The sequence below is a fragment of the Miscanthus floridulus genome, chromosome 18, assembly GCF_019320115.1.
Source record: "Miscanthus floridulus cultivar M001 chromosome 18, ASM1932011v1, whole genome shotgun sequence".
Lineage (NCBI taxonomy): Eukaryota > Viridiplantae > Streptophyta > Magnoliopsida > Poales > Poaceae > Miscanthus > Miscanthus floridulus.
This window is the reverse complement of record NC_089597.1, coordinates 5,260,713-5,283,482: the sequence shown is the minus strand read 5'-3', so window position 1 is coordinate 5,283,482 and position 22,770 is coordinate 5,260,713. Positions and strand designations below refer to the sequence as shown.

Sequence of the window (22,770 nt, the reverse complement as noted above, 5' to 3'; positions counted from 1 at the left end):
AAGCGGAGGTGGCCGTGACCATGACAAGCCAGGCGTAGCCGAACGTAGCCACGGTGGTGCCCAAGGATGCGGCTCAATTCGCACCACCGACGGCCCAGGTGACGGCGCTCGATGTTGGCAGGATGGAGGGGGACATGGTCGAAAGGTCCCTGGGCATCGTGGCAGTGGTGGAGAGGACTAGCGGGGGGTCATCCTTGGCCCTGACATCAGGGGGTAGCCAATCGCCCATGTGGGACGAGCCTCTACTCCAGTGGAGGGATCCATAAGACCCGACATCGAGAGTCTTCACCCTCGATGATGCTACTTAGAGCATAGAGCGAGAGAGTCTCGACAAGGGGATCTCGGCTATGATGGAAGTCCTAAACTAGGCCAGGGGCATCTTGCGCGATGTCATCATTCCCACTAGCTGGGTATTCTCTTAATCTTTCCTCTCGCTTTCTTCTTTCTTCATGTGTTTTTTTTGTTTTGACACTAATTTTCTTTCAGTCCCTTATCGCTCATAGCCAGGAGAAGTACTAGTTCCTTCGTGAGCAGAAGGTGGAATGGGACCGTCTCATCAAGGGGGCCTAGCTATGTGGAGATGTGAGCACCCAGCTTGCTGTCGCCCAATAGCGGGTGGTCGAGCTGACTCCATTGGCCGAGGTGGCGGACGGTCTCCAGCAGCGGGAGGCCGAGGCACGTCAGGACATGGCGGATGCCGTGATGATGTTCTAGGAGCTGTCAGCGAGGGCACGACAGGACAAGGACAATGACGTAAAAGTTCAGAAGGAGTGGGATGAGCTACTCTAGAGGGACGCCGAGGCCTGCCAGTAGGCCCTCGACCTCCTGGACAAGGTGGAGAAGGAGCGGGATCTCAAGCTAGGAGCTGAGGAGAGGTCCATGGCCCTATAGCAAAGGGAGAGCCTAGACACCGAGGCGATAGCTTAGCTGCGCAAGGAGTGAGACGAGCTATGCCAGACTGCGGAGAGCTTCCGCTCAGAACATGGCGCGGCCCATGAGGAGCGTGACCAGGCCGTCCGAGAGCGCGACGAGGCACGGCAGGGGGTCAGGTCCCTCTAGGCCGATCTTGGAACCATGGTAGCCTGAAGGCTAGAGGCTAAGAGCATCTCCATTGGGATAGTCACAGAGCTTGCCGAGGTGCAAGGGATCCTTTAGGCCAAGAGTGATGAGCACGATCTCCTATGCGCTACCGTCAAGGTGGTCTTCGATGACCTGGGGGTGGCACGACTAGAGGGAACCAGCTCGCTTGTGGCCCATGCTGTAGATATCATGGCGTGGGTGCGCCAGCTTGAGGAGGATGCTTTTCACGTAGGGTCACCCAAGCCTTTGCTGTTGCTCGCTCTCATTATGCGGAGACCATTGACTTGGAGACAATGAGCCTTGGCTTCGTGCCTGGCTACGAAGCCTTCAAGCTGGATGACATTGAGAAGGCGGTGACTCCTATTGTGTGAAACCTGGCAAACATGATGAAAGACATAGTGCTCCCCCAAAGGGGATAGTTATTCGAATGGGTCTAATAGACATTTATCTATAATCTATGGACAAGTGACGATCCTTTTGTGTCTTAAAAAAGGGCAATTTCATTTCATTAGGCAAATTCATAATTTCATTTTGTTTGATTGAACTTGCTATCTTCCCTTTTTGTATAAAAAAAGGGGCTCATGCAATCCAACCCTTCTGTTCATTAAGACCGTTGGGCCCGAGGTGTGTAAGAGGGAAACTTCGATTATGCTGGTGAGCAAAGTTACTGTAGCCATCGGTGCATGGGTTTTTTGCAGTCTGACTAGGCACGCTAGGTTATTCATTCCCACAAACCTTGCCACTAACCTTAACGTGAGGAAGAGGTCCGTTTTACCGACTGTTTCAAAAAAGGGGGTATTTATACCTTTATCAGCCCTCGAGTGAGATCCGACCCCTTGTGGTTGCTGGAGTCATATCTTACTGAGGACCGAAGAGAGGATAGCAAAACTACTCTTGTATTCACACGTACCCCTTCCTTAGGATTTTGGCTATTATTCTGCGACCATGCGTTCGGTCTCCTTGCAAGTCCAACCTTCCCCGAGCCCCCATGCGTGGTGGGGATTCGGTCAAGGTTTGGCTCATTTTTGTGGTTGTCGCCCCGTTGCGGTTTCCGCCCACAATGGGAGTGGTTGAGGTGACGTCACTTGCCTCGATGGCTTGAGTGACGCACTCTGTGAGCTCGCTAACGGGCATGTTCGAATGAAATCTAGAACCGTCACTCATGACATGGTCGGCAAAGCCCTCGTGTGGCATTCCGTTGCTCCGTAACCCGCCTTCCAACAGATTCCCCCTCAATGGGGATTCTATGGGCTCAGCTAAAGGCTAGATCGAACAAGAAGTTTGAGATGACCCTACCCACTTCTATGCAGGTTGGGCAAAGGCTGCTGAGGCTCATCTGCGTTTTTCTCCCCTAGCTCTTGTTCGACGTGAGGCAGCCTCGGGCCCTCTATGGGCTAGCCTTCGGACCTTGGTTTCATAATCTAGGATCGGGCGGCATGTGCCCCTGAGCCCCATGGGGTTTGGTAGGGGTTGGCCGTGTTTCATGCGTCACCCCATCCTCGATTTCTGCAATCGAAGGGGCTGAGCTAATGACACTTGCTTCGATGGCTCGAGTGTTGCATTCGGTGAGCTCGATAACGGGCATGTTTGAGTGGAATCTGGGTTTGTCATCCGCTGATGGGGTCGGGAGAGCCCTCATGTGGTATCCACTACTTCTTAACCCACCTCCTAGCAGATGCCCAAGCCATTCGATAGTCTCGGGTGGCCCGTTGGCCTCTCCTCGATGGAGATTCTATGGGTTTGGCTCGAGGTTAGAATCGAACGAGAAAGGTCGAGATGTCCCTATCCACTTCTGAGCGGGGTTGGGCATGGCCGCTGGGGCTCATCTTAGTTTTTCTCCCCTGGCTCTATTTGACATGAGGCGGCCTTGAGCCCTTTGTGGGCCAGCCATCGAACCTCGGTCAGTTGTCGCTCATATCGAATGAGACAACTATCGCTTCGTGACACGACGCTAAGCGTTGAGATGCAGCAATCGCATATGCAATGAATGAATAAATGAATGTATAAATGACCATATGATGGAAAAAGGCAAGGGTCAGTGATGTTACCTTGTTGGCATGAGTGGCGGGGAGCTCTTACTGGACATGTCCATGTAGGGGTTTGGGTCCAACATTTGCGATGGGGCCAGTGTAACCTGCACGAGCATCCCAAATTTTTGTTTCTATCACTCGGTAGTGATCCGAGGCATTCGATCGACTTGGGTGACCTGACAGCTTCTCCTTGATGGAGACTCCATAGGTAGGCCCCACCATACCCTTCCCAAGAAGGTGGAGGTTAAAGTTTTGGGATGCGGGAACAAAGACTTTGATCATGCTGGTGAACGAAAACGCCATAGCCGCTGGGGCATAGGGTCTTAGCGGTTCGACTAGTTTTACTCAAAGTTTACACCCGCACACCATGCCTCTAGTTTTCAAACGTAAGGAGGGGTCGAGCAAAGAGGATGTCTAGTGAATAGACGCTCTCGCCAGCCCCCGAGCGATGTCCGACCCCCAGCCATTGCTGGGGTCGGAGGCTCGATAGTGAATACTAATATGTAAAGTAAGTAAACAAGGGTGGTTATCTTTCGGCGGCTGTTTGGTTCCGCAACCCAGTCGCTCAGCATTTGCCTGGGCCGTCGGATCAACTCAGGAGGCCCATTGGTCTCCCCTTGATGGAGGTTCCATCGTTGGGCCCTTCCAGGTCCTGCCTGGGAAGGCAGAGAGCCGCCTGCATGTGGCTATGCCTTGTTTCTCGTGCCCAGCATGTGGTAGTGGTGGGCCATGCCTAGGCCATGCCCCATTTCACTAGGCGCCATCTCATTGAGCAGGGTGTGTCTCGTCGGTCAGGACACATCACATCGAATTCCCATCTGCATTGAATAGGGGAAGGGAGAGGGTTTTTCGCCCTAACCCTTTGCCTTTTTCCAACTATTGTGTCTCCTCCTTAAATAGGGGAAGGGAGAGGGCTCTCATCCCATTCCTCCACCTATTCTTGAGCTGCTGCCTCTCCTCCTTCTTCCTTCTCGCCGAGTGCATTCGTGCGTCGCAGTGATTCCTAAGTGAGAGAGGGTAATGCGAGGGAGAGGAGAACTTAGAGATCCATTTGTGAATCTAGAGCGCGATGTCGAGCTGGAGGTCATCCAACGTAGATGAGATGGTGCTGGCTGCCTTTGCCAAGAAGGGGCCACTTCCGCCGAAGGAGGAGGCGCATTGGAGGGTGCTACACATCGCCGGCTTTGTCGCCGTCTGTGGGTCCTTCGTCGGGATGGAGCCGTATGTAGGCTTCTTTTGGCGGAGCTTCTCCGAGCGAGCCTTGTCAGTGGGGAAGCCGCCCAAGACTATGCCAATGGGGGGTTTCGCCCTTGCAGCCGCTCAGGTCGGCCAATTCATCAAGTTTGATGAGATGTCAGAGACATCCTCCAGCCATGGTGGCCATACTTCAGCGAGCAACGTCCCCATCTAGAAGACTTTGCCTTGAGGTGCTGTTATCAGGATTGCAGCTGATCATGATGTCGTAGTCCCCGGATACCCTGGCGAAGACACCACGGTCACCGATGTGGCGCTCGATGTTGTAGACGATGGCACCCTCAGGGATCCCATGGAGTGGTAGGACATTGCCGATGGAGAGCGTGCTGTGGCAGCCGTAGTAGATGAACTGGCCGATGCCGCCGGATGGCCATAGTAGTATTTAGAGTAGAAGTGGTCAGCAAATGTATCCGTTTAAGTTGTGGGGGAGCCCCCGTGTGAATAGTTTTTTGTATTCATGAATACATCAGTCCCTTTTCGTGATGAAATCACTTTGTAAGGGGAAGCATGTCCCATCCATTTCCTGTCAATGGTCGTGCTAGCTGTTCGGTCCATTTGGGCTACCTGCTGAAACAAAAATTTCCTACGGATATAAAGGATGCGGACATCCCGTGCAAGAATTTAGTTAAGCAGGGAAGCCAGGCGGCGAAACTTGTAACAAATGGACATGCTTTCAAATTTCATTATAGCAAACAGATTCTTATTTCTTCCCCCCTTTTGTGTAAAAAAGGTTTAGCACATCCCAACCCTTTCCATGGTTAAGGTCGCAAAAGCTCGGTGTGCGGGCGAGCCAATTCTAATCACGCTGGTGAGCAAAGAGACCGTAGCCATCGGGGCATGGGTTTCCTGCAGTCCTACCAGTTATACTCAGAGCTTGTTCCCGAAATCCTAGCCCATAGGACTTACCATGAGAAAAGGGGGAAAGCATAGAGAATGTTTGTAAGATAAATGTACTCATACTAGCCCCCGAGTGAGGTTTGACCCCTCGCACTTGCAGGGGTTGGTTGTCATGAAAGATCAAGGATTTTGATGACAAAACTGATAAGAGAAAGTATGCATTTATTTAGGGGTAAAAATGACGTAGCTACTCGATGTTCCAGGCATTGGTGAAGACCTGACCGATGATGGTTTTCATCTTGTAGGCACCTGGCCAGAGTACTTCCACGATGACGTACGACCCCTCCTAGGGTGGGGAGAGCTTGTGCCGGTCCTTGTTGCTCTGCACGAGGTGGAGGACTAGGTCCCCCACATCAAAAGGCCTGACCCCACACTCATCGGCTATGGAACCATCACAACATATGCTGGTACTTGGCCGAGCGGAGGAGGGTGACATCGCGCACTTCATCAAGCTAATCCATGGCATCCTCATGGGATGCCTTGGCTCCCTATTCATCATATGCCCTGATTCTTGGTGCTCCATAGTTGAGGTCGGTTGGGAGGACAGCCTTGGAACTATAGACCATGAAGAAGGGCATGTAGCTGGTGGCTCGACTGGGGTTGTTCTCAGGCTCTAGAGTACTAAAGGAAGATCGGTGACCCAGCGTGTGCCAAATTTGTTCAACCAGTTGAAGATCCTGGGCTTGAGGCCTTGTAGGATCATGCTATTTGTGCGCTCGACCTGCCCGTTCATTCAGGGGTGCGTGACGGTGGCCCAATCGACCCAAATGTGGTTTTCATCACAGAATCAAAGGAACTTCTTGTCAGTGAACTGCGTGTCATTGTCTATGATGATGGAGTTTGGTACTCCAAAGCGATGGATGATGTCGAGGAAGAACAACACGGCTTGCTCGGACTTGATCGTAGAGAATGGCTGAGCTTCTATCCATTTGGTAAACTTGTCTGTGGTGATGAGCAAGTGGGTGTATCATCCAGGCGCCTTCTTGAGAGGTCCAACCAGATCAAGCCCCCAAACCATGAAGGGCCATGGGATGGGGATCATCTGGAGTGCCTAGGCCAGGAGGTGAGTTTGCTGAGCATAGTACTGACACCCTTCGTAGGTGTGCATGATCTGCTCAGCGTCGGCTACTGTAGTGGGCCAGTAGAAGCCCTATCGAAATGTGTTTCCAACCAAGGTTCTAGGCACGGCATGGTGACCATAGACCCCACCATGGATATCGCTCACCAAGCACTTCCCCAGCTCAATGGGGATGCAGCGCTGTAGGATCCCGGTGTGGCTTCATTTGTAGAGTTCGCCCTCCACAAGAATGAAGGACTTGGCGCGGCGTGCGAGCTATTGAGCCTGCGCCTTGTCCGTTGGTAGTGCATCATGGAGTAGGTAGTTCAGGTAGAGTGTTCTCTAGTCGACCAGAGGGTCAGGCTCTGTCGTTGGATCTTCTTCAAGCTCCATGACCTTAGGGCCGGACAGAGCTATTGGTTGGCTAGCCCTCGAGGCTGGATCAGGCGGACTGTCATTGGCCTATTCTGATCCCTCATAGCACACCGAGGGCTTGTGTTGGTTGCTGGCGAAGCCACTCACTGGCACCGGCTCTCGGCCAGATGCTGCCTTCACAAGCATGTTGGTCGCCTTGTTGAGGCGCCTTGGGATGCGATTGAGTTCGAGGCCGTCGAACTTGTCTTCCAGCCGTCAGACTTCTTGGCAGTATGCAGCCATCTTGGCATCATGGTAGCTTGACTCCTTCATGACTTGATTGACCACCAGCTAGGAGTCTCCTCAAACGTCAAGACGTCGGATGCCCAACTCGATGGCAATGCTTAGGCCGTTGATGAGCGCCTCATATTCGGCCACATTGTTGGAGGAGGGGAAATGGAGACGAACCATATACCTCATGTGTACCCTGAGGGGCGACACAAAGACCAGCCCCATGCCGGCGCCCTTCTTCATCAGTGACCCATCGAAGTACATCATCCAGTACTCTTGAACGACGACCGCTAGGGGCATTTGGACCTCGGTCCATTCAGCGATGAAGTCCACCAACACCTAGGACTTGATCATTGTTTGGGAGGCATACATAATGCCCTGATCCATCAACTGGATTGCCCATTTTGTGGTTCTTCCCATGGTGTCCTAGCTTTGGACGACCTCACCGAGGGGGAACGACATCATGACCATCACTAGGTGTGACTCGAAGTAGTGGCGCAACTTCCTCTTGGTGATGAGGATGGTGTACAGGAGCTTCTAGATTTGGGAGTAGCGGGTCTTAGAGTTGGATAGTACCTCGCTAATGAAGTACACAGGGTGCTACACCTTGAGGGTGTGCCCCTCTTCTTCCCGCTCTACTACCAGGGCGGCGCTAACCACTTGCATGGTGGCCATGATGTAGAGGAGGAGGGATTCTCCATTGGTAGGAGGAACCAAGATCAAGGCCTTTGTCGGAAGTAGTTTGACCATGTCAAGTGCCTCCTAGGCCTCGAATGTCCATTCGAAGCGGTCGGCTTTCTTCAAGAGCCGATAAAGGGGGAGACCTCATTCACCGAGACGTGAGATGAATTGGCTGAGTGTGGTGAGGCATCCTGTAACTCGCTGAACCCCCTTTATGTTCTGAATCGGGCCCATCCTTGTGATGGCTGAGATTTTCTCTGGGTTGGCTTCGATGCCACGCTTGGAGATGATGAAGCCGAGCAGCATAACCCTTGGGACCATGAAAACACACTTCTCGGGATTGAGTTTGATGCCGTTGGCTCAGAGTTTTGCAAAGGTCTGCTCAAGATCGGCAACGAGGTGGTCAGCCCATTTGGACTTGACCACGATATCATCAACGTAGGCCTCAACGGTCCGCCCAATGAGGTCCCCAAAGCACTTGAGCATACAGCACTGGTATGTAGCCCTAGTGTTCTATAGACCGAATAGCATTGTGACATAGCAGAATGATCCAAAGGGGGTGATGAAAGATGTCGCAAGCTGGTCAGATTCTTTCATCGCGATTTGGTGGTACCCAGAGTACGCGTCAAGGAAGCAGAGGGTTTCGCACCCCAAGGTAGTGTCGACTATTTAGTCTATGCACGGTAAAGGAAATGGATCCTTTGGGCATGCATTGTTGAGACCCATGTAGTCAACACACATCCTCCATTTCCCACTCTTCTTTCATACAAGGATGAGATTGGCTAACCACTCTGGGTGGTATACTTCCTTGATGAATCCGGCCACCAAAAGTTTTCCTATCTCCTCGCCGATGGTCCTGCTTTTCTCCTTGTCGAAGTGACACAGGCGCTGCTTCACTGGCTTGGAGCCTGGGAAGATCTTCAAGGTATGCTTGACAACCTCCCTTAGAATGCCTGGCATATCCAAGGGTTTCCACGCAAAGATGTCTTTGTTGTTGCAGAGGAAGTCGACGAGCGCGCTTTCCTATTTAGAGTAAAGTGTGGTACCGATGTGCACCATTTTTCCCTTGGTTGACTCAAGGTCTATGAGGACTTCCTTAGAGCCTTCCGCTGGCTTGAAGGACTTGATCGACCTCTTGGGGTCGGGCGCTTCTTCGGTGACTTCTTTCTTGATGTCCGCGAGCTCTTTGGAGGCGACGATTGCTGCGGTGTGATCGTAGCACTTGACCTCACATTCATAGGCGCTCTAGAAGGAGGTGCTGACGGTGATGACTCCACTAGGACTCGGCATCTTTAGCTTGAGGTAGGTGTAGTTGGGGACGGCCATGAACTTCGAGTAGCATGGTCGTCCTAGGATGGCGTGGTAAGTTTTGGGGAACCCAACCACTTCAAAGGTAAGGGTCTCCATCCTATAGTTGGACAGACCCTTGAAAGTGATAGGCAGACTGATTTGCCCAAGCAGCATGGCCTGCTTTCTAGGCACGATGCCATGGAAAGACACTCTGGTTAGCTGAATGCGCGCCAGGTCAACGCCCATCGCGTTGAGCGTCTTGGCGTACATGATATTGAGGCCGCTGCCTCCATCCATCAGTACTTTAGTGAGGCGCTTTGGGCCAATGATTAGGTCAACTACGAGCGGGTATCTTCCTGACTATGGGACGCTCTCTGGGTGGTCAGCAAGGTCAAAGGTTATAGCGGACTCTGACCACCGGAGGAAGGTGGGTGTGGCCGGTTCGGTCGCATAGACATTGCGGCATGCGATCTTCTAGCGGCGCTTGGAGTCATAGGCCTCTGATCCTCCAAAGATCATGAGGCAGCCATTCGGTGTTGTAAAGCCATCATCCTTCTCCTCGGCGTCATCCGCGGTGGGGGCAGGGTCCTTTCCGTGCTCCCCTTTGTTGGAGCCTCTGGACAAGAACCACCGCATGAGGCTACATTCCTCGTACAGATGCTTGACTGGGAAAGTATGGTTCAGGCATGGCCCCTTGAGTAGTTTTTCGAAGTGGTTTGGAGTGCCCTCCATGGGCTTCCGACCACCCTTGCGGTTAGCGACGGCCACGAGCAAGCCTTCGCGCCATTGCTTCTTGTTTTTCTTTTTGGCAGGACAATTGGAGGTGCCTTCACCGGTGTCCTCATCCCGCTTTGCCTTGCCATCGAGACGATCAAAGATTGCTCCGACCGCTTCTTCGCCTGAGGCATGGCTGGTGGCAATGTCTAGGAGCTCCTTAGTGGTTTGCGGGCTCTTACATCCCAGCTTGTGAACCAAAGACTCGTAGGTGGTCTTGGACAGGAAAGCCCCTATAATGTCAGCATCGGCGACGTTAGGTAGCTCGTTGCACTGCCGAGAGAAACATCAAATGTACCCACAGAGGGTCTCACCGTCCTTCTATCGGAAGTTTTTGAGGTCCCATGGGTTTCTAGGGCGCTTGTATGTGCCCTAGAAGTTCCCCACGAAGATCTCCTTCAGGTCCGCCCAACTCTAGATTCTGTTGGACGGCTGGTGTTCCAACCACGTTCGTGCCGAATCGGCCAGAAACAATGGAAGGTTGCGAATCTCCCCCACACTTATTCTTGTACCTGCTTTATTCAACAGAAAAACAAAAAGCAGAAACAAACAAGGGCTCTACCAGCTGAAATACTAGAGAGCCTAAATTATTATTATTATTATTATTATTATTATTATTATTATTATTATTATTATTATTATTATTATTGATTTATTATTTTTATATTTTTTATTTGTTCACCCAACTTTTTATCTTTTAGTACAACTCAAGCAAGGCTAAAGTAAAGTTTGCAAATTAAACCTAGCCTTGATTCATCACCATCATGAATTATCTCCGTTGTTTTTGAAAGTAATTACTCAAAGTTCGTTAACCAAAATTAAACACCATGTCTAATTTTGGTTAAAGAAGGCTATTTAAACCTAAGCACCAAGCTTAATTTAAAAAGGCCTATGGATGTATCGTATATGAGTACACCCAAACTAGAGCATATGACATAAACAAGGGAGGTATGATTTTTGTATGAGCAAATAATATTCTCATGGAGATAAATATGAGTAAGGGAGTTGGTGAATATTTTAATTACCTTTGCATACCTGAGTGTTCTTGCCGACAGCATATGTGGATGGAAGCTTTGAAGCTGCTGTAGCGGTGGCTTGATTACATATTGTAGCACCTGGTTTTAAAGACAAAACCAGATACACACTATATGTGAGCCTAGGAAGTCAAATCTCACATATAGCCACAAATAAGGGTAATATCAAAAGACAATACTTATTACATAACATATTAGTAAAAGAAAAGTACCCTCAGAGTAAAGACAGCGGAAAGTTGACTCCAATCTTCTGGCGAAGACTCCAAATTCACAGGGACGACTGACTGGTTGACCACAAACCTAACTCCTCCAAACCAGCAATCTGGTACCCATCCGGGATTTTTATCCAATGTATAGAAAAATGAAGCAAGCGTAAGTACATGTCGTACTTAACAATTATATCATGGGGTTCATGAGGCTCAAAAGGGCTGACACTGGTTTAACTGCGATTAGCTTTAATAGATCATCTTTTTAGCAATTGGCTGGCAACAAGTTTATCCATAAGCCCATAAACTCATGATCAAGTAAACATGAATAATGTATAGCATAAATGATTAATTATTAACATCATCATCCATTAGTGATCATCACTATTCCATAAGGGTCCAAGGCCGCTCGTGTCCGTGAGCACGGCTGTTATAACAGTTTTACACTCTGCAGAGGTTGTACACGTTCACTGTGAGTCGTGATTTACCCTTTCGCCCGAGGTGATCAGCCTCTTGACCCACTACCAAGGAAGGTCGACAGGTTTCACTATGAAGCCTTTCAAAGGTTCATCTAACAAGTTAGGGCCGCTAAGGTTTACCCATCAATAAGCATGAACCCCCTCCAAGTAGTGACTAGCAAGTGCACCTACTTGGCAGACCGAGATCATACCCGTTGGAGCCCCTCTTGCGCCATAAAGGTAACCACTAACAAGCTAGAAAAGGTCCTCATACTGAGCTAAGGCCAGAGCCATATGGCCCTCATAGCTGTACTGTAAGTCCCAGATGATCACTTACAGATGAGTCCTTAGGGAGAGGAATCTAGAGCATTTAGAAAGTAGCTAAACACTCCAGCCCCCTGATTCCATGTTACTAAAAAGTCATGTTTTAACGTTTATTGCATATATCATTAGTCAAGTTACAAGATCATGGTTTTGATTAAGCACTAGCAAAAACTATCCCAAGCAATATCCCAAAGGTTTTCAAGGAACAAGATATCAAATATCTAGGATATCCTTATTAGCAACAAGGTAGACACATGCAACATGAATTAAGTGATTAAATGTGAATAGGTAACAAGGATGGTCCTATGCTATACTTGCCTTACACACCGATCCTTTGGTAAGCTTTATTCTTTGATGTCTTTCTTCTTCTTCTGGATCACCACGTATATCTCACCGACTGGACAATCGTAGAACACCACACAAACATCCATACACATACATGCATAGCATACAGTTGTATCTATATCTGAATAGTACACCAATCATAGAAAAATAAGTAAAAGAGATTGATATATGATTCTACGCATCACTACGAACACATAGTCGCGAGAGGCACGCTAATCGAAGCTATGGTTAAAAAGGTACAACTACCGAGAGATTTGCCTTATATGTGGAAAAATAAACTATAGGCTTCATTTATGTTAACTTTATGAATTCATATACAAAAGATATTTTATAAATGATATGGATTGAATCAAGTCAATCTTAGATTTAAATTATAAAACAAAAGTAAAACAAATCATATTTTATGTACAAAACCTAGTTGCATAATCTTTAATCAAGATATGATTTAAACTATGATTTTTATGAAATAGTAATATAGTAAACATCATTGCTAAAGCATAGATCTCGTCGTTACGAAACAAAAACAACTTGAACGGACTATTTCGAAGTTGAAATAAACAAGTTATGATTTAAACAAGTTTTACTTTAATTAAATAATAGATTAAATCTACTCATGAATTTCAAGTGTTGAAAACATGCCTAACAGTAGTATAAACACGTAGATAACGTAAATACGGTCCTAACGCAATTCGAACGGATCAAATCGGACTTAAAACGCAAAAGTTACGCATGAAATAAGGTTCAGTGGCTTTCCTGTAAATATTTGAACTCAAATTTGAATTAAAACAATTAAAATCTGAATTTAAATGTACTTTGGACTGGGCACACTAATTCTGGAAAATACAGGGGCCTAACCGAATAAAAACAGGGCTGAAAATAATTATTTTGAACTGCTACGGACTGCGGGTTGATTCACCGAAAACAGGGGGGCTTAACTGCAAAACCGTACGGCTTTGACTGGATGTTGACCCGTCTGCTGACTGGGCTGACACGTGGTGGCATAGGGTTGGTCCGGTGCACCATGTGGCTCTGTGGACCGGCTAACGCGGCCACGGTGGACTGTGGTCTACGGGTCCATGGACCAGTCACTTAACGAAGAGGTAAGATCTAATCGCGGCCCTTCATCGCGAATCCGACGGCACAGGTGGCACTGGGCGAATTCCGGCAGCTACAGGGCATCACCGGCGAGGCTGCCATTGCCGGCGGCGAGCCGCGCTTGCGGGTATGGTGTTCTAGGGCGCTAGTTGACAAACGGAGTACATCGGGAGGCGGAGAAGCTCACCGCGGGGTCACCGGTGGTGGTCGCGGTGTCCGGGAGGGCTCCGAAGTGGGTCGTCAACGGCGGCCACGATCTGGAGAGAGAGCATGGCGCGGGTGAGGTTCAATCCGAGCACGGGGTCACCAAATCAACGATAGGGAGGTACCTATGGTCGCGGTAGAGTACGGTGGTGCCTTGGGACTCATCGGCGACGGGGATTAGGCACCGGAGGGGGAGTTCGCCGGTGGCAGTGGTGACTAGAACGGCGAATAGAGGAAGGGGCAGAGGGGAGGGCTCGGTCCGAGGTTTTATAGGTGGGATGGGGCGCGGAAAAAGGAAAGGGAGCAGGGCACGGTGATTTGCTGCCTTCCTTGCATGGGCGCCGGTGGCTTGCCGTGTTTGGCCGCGCCATCGGCGGGGGAGAAAAAAGGAAAGAAGATGCGGGGAAGAAAGGAAGGGAAGACGACGGCAGCGCTGACGTGCGGGGCCGGAGTGCAGTGAAAGAGGGAAGGAGCAGCGCGTGCGGGCGTCTGACGCGCGGGGCCAGCGGTGCTGTGGGCAGGCCGAGCAGAGCGGCCGGTGACTTGCGCGCGCGAGTGTGGGTGCACGCTGACGAATGGGGCCAGGGCGCAGTGAGAGGAAGGGGAGACAGCGCATGCAGCGGGCGAAGCCAAGGCAGGCTACGGCAGTAGCTGGGCCACGCGGTGGAGCTAGGCCGTGGAGTAGGCCGGAGCGAAGTGGGCCGCGGTGCAGAGCGACGCGGAGGGCGGAGCAGAGGCAGGCGCGAAGCGGGCCACCGGGCAGCGGGCCGAAGCCGAGAAAAATAGGAAGGAGGGGAAAGGAGGGGATGCTGGGCCTGGCCGGTTGCTGTGCTGGGCTGAAAAGGGAAGAAAAACATATTTTCAAATAAAAATCCTTTTCCATTTCTGAATTCTATTTCTTTTCTTAATTCAAAACCATTTCAATTATGTACCAAATCAAGCATAAATATGATTTCAATATACTTTCTAAGTCCAACATAGATGAACCAATTTTCGGGAAGTTTCCAAAAATAACTTTTTAAGTTCTTGCATTTTCCAAACCCCTTTTCTTTTTCTAATCTTCCAATTCTGAGCTAAATTCAAATCCAATTCGAGTATGGTTTCAAAAAATACTTTCCCATTCAATAAAAATGGTCAATTCCATTAGGTTTTCTAAGATAAACTTTACAACTTTAAAAATACTTTTATTTTCTAATTTTCTTTTCTTTCAAAGCCATTTTCAAACTCTTTTCAAAAACACTCCAATTTACTTTGGAGTTTGGATCAACACTATTCATCACAATGAATAAGATGCAGCAGCATGTATGCTCACACATGTTACTACCTTATGTTGAATTTTAAATTAATGAAAATTTTTATTTCCTATATTTCATGTGCACAAAAATTCCAACTTAAATCATTTTAACTCTATTTCAAAAGAGGCAATTTTTAGGGTGTTACAATTCTACCCCCCTTAAGATGAATCTCGTCCCGAGATTCGAGAAAACTAGGGACAAGGAAGGGAGACAGAACTAGGAATAGAACTCAAATGAAACATTCCAACATTTCAACTTGCATTGTAAACCAGCTTAACAAGTTACATCTATCTCATCTGCAAAGCTTAAGAACAAAAGATTTGGCTGCACGGACTACCCCTTTAAGTCAAGGGATACAACTGTCTTGAATACAGAAATCTTAAACTCAAGGGCATAACTAACTTCATATGACACCCCCATCTTGACTTCTAACGTAGTTGTGTTACACCTCAAAGAGATGAGGAAAATCCATCTTCAATTGATTCTCATTTTCCCAAGTTGCATCTTCCTCTGATTGATTATTCCATTGAACTTTACACACATTAAGCACTTCTCCCTTAAGAGTTCCCTGGGCTCTTTCTAAGATTCTAACTGGATAATCACCATCTGTCGGATGGAGCTCCTCCAAGGGTGTTTGTTCCTCTACACCATCATCTGGAAACTCACAGTCAACTTTACTATCCTCAGTATTCACACCTTCTATTAGATCATTTCCATTGTCATATTCCTCAGGTGCAGGTTGAAAACCCTCATACTCAATTCTTTCTCGTGACGGTGTGGTTAGAAGCACCGAATGCTGGGCATTCTTGATAACTCCTTTACATGCAGACATCCATCCCATTCCAAGAATAACATCAACGTCCACTAACTCTAATACAATAAGGTTTGCTTCAAATTTTATCCCCTTTATGTCAAGACTAACTCTTGGGCATATGCGGTTTGCCTTCATTTCTCCTCCTGGGGACTTAACTATCACTGGTTTCCTCATTGGTAGCATAGTTATCTTATGTTCTTTTACGTATGCACTGGAGATAAACGAATGTGACGCACTAGGGTCAAACATCACCATAGCATTGGCTGAACCTACTGCAATCCATCCATAAACGACCTCCTTAGCTCCATGAAGGGTAGTCATATTCACATTATTCAATCTTCCAAGGATGTAATTCCGTTTTAACTTATTTCCATGCACCTGCTTCCCATGGACATTCTGTTCTGGCTCTTAAGAGCTGACCTGTTGCACTTCACCATCGAGTTGCTGATACTGATTCTGATCTATACTCACAAGTAGGTTCATAGGATGTGACTGATATTCTGGTTGCGTAGCAAGCCGAGGTTGAGTATTCCTTAGCTGGCATGAAAGATCATGTTTTCTCTTCTTCTTCTCTTCCATTAGCTGAGTCTGCGTCATCAAAGCTTGCTCTTTGGTTGGGGGACTTGACAGCGATGGGTTAGAGGTGGGAACATTCCTTCCAACATCTTGTGAAGCATTTCTCCTGGTAGAGGCCATCTGTTTCCAACATATGTGCATTAGGATTTAGTCATTCATAGCATTCCTTATTGTAGTTTCAAAAGATAACAAGTTAGGATTGATAGTATGAAAGACTAGAGAAAACCCCAACCATCGGAATATCCAATTCTTCCACATGATACACTAGAATGCAAGAAAACTTCATCTTGCAAACCCTTCAACTTGGCTACCCCCCTTAAGATGAGTTAAAGTAGAGGACACCAAAGTATAGCTTGCATCATCTTGTGATTGAAGTCTACTGTTGTCCAAAATTTTCTCATGATTTCTTTTTTTTATCGTCCAAAATCAGAGATATGAACCGATAGAGATAGGCTACTCCAAAGATAGGATAGGTAAAAACAAAAGAAAACCATAACCCAACTATTTATTTCATTAATCCTTATACCTTAGGCCTATAAACTAAATGAAATTGTGGGAACACCCAACAAGATCATTGAAATCATTACAAAGATGCAAAACAAGCATAATCATAATGACAATTCAACAAAGCACCTAAATATGCATAACTCAATCATTGACTCAACTTGCGATACTATCGTTTTTATTACATAAGGGGCACAAACTCCTATTTCTTAACTAAGGATCTTGGGTAGTCTAGCATAACTTCTTCATTCATCAATTTCACCAAGTACTTCTTTCAGGTTGGTTATCACTGACACTTTCTGGTGGCAGTCCGATAGTGATCTGACTCTGGCTACTTTCATGGTGTACTTGTTGATTCTTCTATGGGCAAGGTTTAACATAATGTTCTTCCTACTGGCAATGATGACACCTTCTCTTAGCTAGGTCTTTTGTGATGTCATACTCTACGGAATTGTTATTTGGTGTTTTGTCAGCTTTCTGACTCTGAAGATTCACCTTGGTTTGACTGATCTGTTTTCTAGCTTGCTTGGTCTTTCGAGGTTGAAACTCCTTATAGGTGATAGTCCACCCATCTATGCATACCTCAAGTGAAGTAGTTTTAGCTTGAGAAGCTTCTAACTCTTTACAGTTTAGATTCATCTGACTAGGGATTAGAGCTAGATGTGACGAATACAAATATCGATTGCTTCCCAATACTTGCTCTGTTGAGACCTCCATTCTCTTCTTATCCATATTAGCTTCACAACTCGGGTTCACCTTAACTTCCTTCTTATTAGACTTGTCCTAAAAATAGGGAAAACCAAAATGTTTATAGCACTGACTTGGATCCTAACCTCTAAGAGACTTGCTATGAACACCCTCATTATTTAATACTTTTGAGTTCTCTCTTACATCCTTGAGTATCACCACGCTTCCACTGCACAAACTAGAATGTAGGACACTTCATCTTTTTCCAAGCTTCTACGACTTGTCTCTTCACTGGTCCCTTTGGTATGTTGGTTTGACCTTGTAACAAGCACTGTTGAAACTCCTATGTTGAGTTATTCCTTCTAGCACTTGTTGTTGCATAGCTACAGGCTTCTCCTTGTCAAATGCAGTCATGGCTAATGTAGCTTGACCCTCCTGATCTCTAATGTTGGCAGTTAACTCGTTATGTTCCATCTAATAGACCAAGAGAGAAGATTCAGAATAGAGACAAAGTTTTCATAACAGACACAGGCTAAAGTAAGCATAACTTTTCGCAAATAACAAGGTTAGAGAGAGAGCAAGAAGTAAGCAGAGATGAAGGCATGCTAATACGTCCAGTTCTAACTAGGCTTGCGTCCTACAGTCAGCATTGCTCTGATACCACTTTGTAGCACCCGGTTTTAAAGACAAAACCAGATACACACTATATGTGAGCTCAGGAAGTCAAATCTCACATATAGCCACAAATAAGGGTAATATCAAAAGACAATACTTATTACATAACGTATTAGTAAAAGAAAAGTACCCTCAGAGTAAAGACAGCGGAAAGTTGACTCCAATCTTCTGGTGAAGACTCCAAATTCACAGGGATGACTGACTGGTTGACCACAAACCTAACTCCTCCAAACCAGCAATCTGGTACCCATCCGAGATTTTTATCCAATGTATAGAAAAATGAAGCAAGCGTAAGTACATGTTGTACTTAACAATTATATCATGGGGTTCATGAGGCTCAAAAGGGCTAACACTGGTTTAACTGCGATTAGCTTTAATAGATCATCTTTTTAGCAATTGGCTGGCAACAAGTTTATCCATAAGCCCATAAACTCATGATCAAGTAAACATGAATAATGTATAGCATAAACGATTAATTATTAACATCATCATCCATTAGTGATCATCACTATTCCATAAGGGTCCAAGGCCGCTCGTGTCCGTGAGCACGGCTATTATAACAGTTTTACACTCTGCAGAGGTTGTACACGTTCACTGTGAGTCGTGATTTACCCTTTCGCCCGAGGTGATCAGCCTCTTGACCCACTACCAAGGAAGGTCGACAGGATTCACTTTGAAGCCTTTCAAAGGTTCATCTAACAAGTTAGGGCAGCTAAGGTTTACCCATCAATAAGCATGAACCCCCCTCCAAGTAGTGACTAGCAAGTGCACCTACTTGGCAAACCGAGATCATACCCATTGGAGCCCCTCTTGCGCCGTAAAGGTAACCACTAACAAGCTAGAAAAGGTCCTGATACTGAGCTAAGGCCAGAGCCATATGGCCCTCACAGCTGTACTGTAAGTCCCGGATGATCACTTACAGATGAGTCCTTAGGGAGAGGAATCTAGAGCATTTAGAAAGTAGCTAAACACTCCAGCCCCCTGATTCCATGTTACTAAAAAGTCATGTTTTAACGTTTATTGCATATATCATTAGTCAAGTTACAAGATCATGGTTTTGATTAAGCACTAGCAAAAACTATCCCAAGCAATATCCCAAAGGTTTTCAAGGAACAAGATATCAAATATCTAGGATATCCTTATTAGCAACAAGGTAGACACATGCAACATGAATTAAGTGATTAAATGTGAATAGGTAACAAGGATGGTCCCATGCTATACTTGCCTTACACACTGATCCTTCGGTAAGCTTTATTCTTTGATGTCTTTCTTCTTCTTCTGGATCACCACGTATATCTCACCGACTGGACAATCGTAGAACACCACACAAACATCCATACACATACATGCATAGCATACAGTTGTATCTATATCTGAATAGTACACCAATCATAGAAAAATAAGTAAAAGAGATTGATATATGATTCTACGCATCACTACGAACACATAGTCGTGAGAGGCACGCTAATCGAAGCTATGGTTAAAAAGATACAACTACCGAGAGATTTGCCTTATATGTGGAAAAATAAACTATAGACTTCATTTATGTTAACTTTATGAATTCATATACAAAAGATATTTTATAAATGATATGGATTGAATCAAGTCAATCTTAGATTTAAATTATAAAACAAAAGTAAAACAAATCATATTTTATGTACAAAACCTAGTTGCATAATCTTTAATCAAGATATGATTTAAACTATGATTTTTATGAAATAGTAATATAGTAAACATCATTGCTAAAGCGTAGATCTCGTCATTACGAAACAAACGCAACTTGAACGGACTATTTCAAAGTTGAAATAAACAAGTTATGATTTAAACAAGTTTTACTTTAATTAAATAATAGATTAAATCTACTCATGAATTTCAAGTGTTGAAAACATGCCTAACAGTAGTATAAACACGTAGATAACGTAAATACGGTCCTAACGCAATTCGAACGGATCAAATTGGACTTAAAACGCAAAAGTTACGCATGAAATAAGGTTCAGTGGCATTCCTGTAAATATTTGAACTCAAATTTGAATTAAAACAATTAAAATCTGAATTTAAATGTACTTTGGACTGGGCACACTAATTCTGGAAAATACAGGGGCCTAACCGAATAAAAATAGGGCTGAAAAATAATTATTTTGAATTGCTACGGACTGCGGGTTGATTCACCGAAAATAGGGGGGCTTAACTGCAAAACCGTACGGCTTTGACTGGATGTTGACCCGTCTGCTGACTGGGCTGACACGTGGCGGCATAGGGTTGGTCCGGTGCACCATGTGGCTCTGTGGATCGGCTGACGCGGCCACGGTGGACTGTGGTCTACGGGTCCAGGGACCAGTCACTTAACGAAGTGGTAAGATCTAATCGCGGCCCTTCATCACGAATTCGACGGCGCAGGTGGCACTAGGCGAATTCCGGTGGCTACAGGGCATCACCGGCGAGGCTGCCATTGCCGGCGGTGAGCCGCGCTTGTAGGTACGGCGTTCTAGGGCGCTAGTTGACGAACGGAGTACACCGGGAGGCGGAGAAGCTCACCGCGGGGTCGCCGGTGGTGGTCGCGGTGTCCGGGAGGGCTCCGAAGCGGGTCGTCGACGGCAGCCGTGATCTGGAGAGAGAGCACGGCGTGGCTGAGGTTCAATCCAAGCACAGGGTCACCAAATCAATGATAGGGAGGTACCTATGGTCGCGGTAGAGTACGGTGGTGCCTTGGGACTCGTCGGCGACGGGGATTAGGCACCGGAGCGGGAGTTCATCGGCGGCAGTGGCGACTGGAACGGCGAATAGAGGAAGGGGCAGAGGGGAGGCCTCGATCTGGGGTTTTATAGGTGGGATGGGGCATGGAAAAAGGAAAGGGAGCGGGGCACGGTGATTTGCTGCCTTCCTTGCATGGGTGCCGGTGGCTTGCCGTGTTTGGCCGCGCCATCGGCGGGGGAGAGAAAAGGAAAGAAGACGCGGGGGAGAAAGGAAGGGAAGACAACGGCAGGGCTGACATGCGGGGCCGGAGCGCAGTGAAAGAGGGAAGGAGCAGTGCGTGCGGGCGTCTGACGCGCAGGGCCAGCGGTGCTATGGGCAGGCCGAGCAGAGCGGCCGGTGACTTGCGCGCGCGAGTGTGGGTGCGCGCTGACGAATGGGGCCAGGGCGCAGTGAGAGGAAGGGGAGACAGCGCGTGCGGCGGGCGAAGCTGAGGCGGGCTGCGGCAGTAGTTGGGCCACGTGGTGGAGCTAGGCCGCGGAGCAGGCCGGAGCGAAGCGGGCCGTGGTGCAGAGCGACGCGGAGGGCGGAGCAGAGGCAGGCGCGAAGCGGGCCGCTAGGCAGCGGGCCGAAGCCGAGAAAAACAGGAAGGAGGGGAAAGGAGGGGATGCTGGGCCTGGCCGGTTGCTGTGCTGGGCTGAAAAGGGAAGAAAAACAAATTTTCAAATAAAAATCCTTTTCCATTTCTGAATTCTATTTCTTTTCTTAATTCAAAACCATTTCAATTATGTACCAAATCAAGCATAAATATGATTTCAATATACTTTCTAAGTCCAACATAGATGAACCAATTTTTGGGAAGTTTCCAAAAATAACTTTTTAAGTTCTTGCATTTTCCAAACCCCTTTTCTTTTTCTAATCTTCCAATTGTGAGCTAAATTCAAATCCAATTCGAGTATGGTTTCAAAAAATACTTTCCCATTCAATAAAAATGGTCAATTCCATTAGGTTTTCTAAGATAAACTTTACAACTTTAAAAATACTTTTATTTTCTAATTTTCTTTTCTTTCAAAGCCATTTTCAAACTCTTTTAAAAAACACTCCAATTTACTTTGGAGTTTGGATCAACACTATTCATCACAATGAATAAGATGCAGCAGCATGTATGCTCACACATGTTACTACCTTATGTTGAATTTTAAATTAATGAAAATTTTTATTTCCTATATTTCATGTGCACAAAAATTCTAACTTAAATCATTTTAACTCTATTTCAAAAGAGGCAATTTTTAGGATAACATCCCGCCTCTCTGAGGCCGGGCCCGCTTATATCTGACAACTTCTCTAGGATATAGACTGCCCTCACAGACCAACACAGGTCTTTTCTGCGTACTTTGTCCTCACTCGTGTGCACCCGGGAAGAACTTCCCGGTCGGTCACCCATCGCTCCAGGCCAAGCACGCTTAACCTCGGAGTTATTTACAGATGGGCTTCTGGAAAAAAAGTTGCAACTTATTGGTATGAGTATCCTATTAATCCTGTTAAGCCCTGGGCCGGGATGTTACATCCTCACCCCCTTAAGAGATCGACATCCTCGTCGATCAATCCCAAGCTAGGAGCGTCCTCTCTTGGCCACGTCCGTGTGTCCAGAGCCAGCGCATGTGTCATGCTGTGTGACCACGCCGGATCCACACCAGCCATGCGCACCATGCCTGCACAACTGCGACACATGCGCCCGTGAAACCGCAAAAGTCGGCTCTGATACCATTCTGTAACGTCCCGCCTCTCCGAGGTCGGGCCCGCTTATATCTGACAGCTTCTCTAGGATATAGACTGCCCTCACAGACCAACACAGGTCTTTTCTGCGCACTTTGTCCTCACTCGTGTGCACCCGGGAAGAACTTCCCGGTCGGTCACCCATCGCTCTAGGCCAAGCACGCTTAACCTCGGAGTTATTTACAGATGGGCTTCCGGAAAAGAAGTTGCAACTTATTGGTATGAGTATCCTATTAATCCTGTTAAGCCCTGGGCCGGGATGTTACACATATGGTCCAACTCAGGCGAACAACAAGGCTAGGCCACATACACATGGTTAGTGTGTATGGACCATGGGCCTCGGTGGCAGCAACAAAGGTCTAGAAGTGGAGAATCCTT

At 47.1% G+C, this 22,770-nt stretch overlaps 1 protein-coding gene across 1 annotated transcript; it reads right to left on the bottom strand.

Moving 5' to 3' along the window:
• Positions 1–8,889: 8,889 nt before the first annotated feature.
• LOC136523195 (uncharacterized) lies at positions 8,890–9,231 on the bottom strand. The gene has a single exon (XM_066516962.1). The coding sequence runs from the start codon at positions 9,229–9,231 to the stop codon at positions 8,890–8,892; it is 342 nt and encodes a 113-aa protein (XP_066373059.1).
• Between the last annotated feature and the right edge of the window lie 13,539 nt (positions 9,232–22,770).

Bases quoted from the DNA above. Each gene is read 5' to 3' on its own strand.
- LOC136523195 (XM_066516962.1), bottom strand. From the start codon at position 9,231: ATGGATGGAGGCAGCGGCCTCAATATCATGTACGCCAAGACGCTCAAC.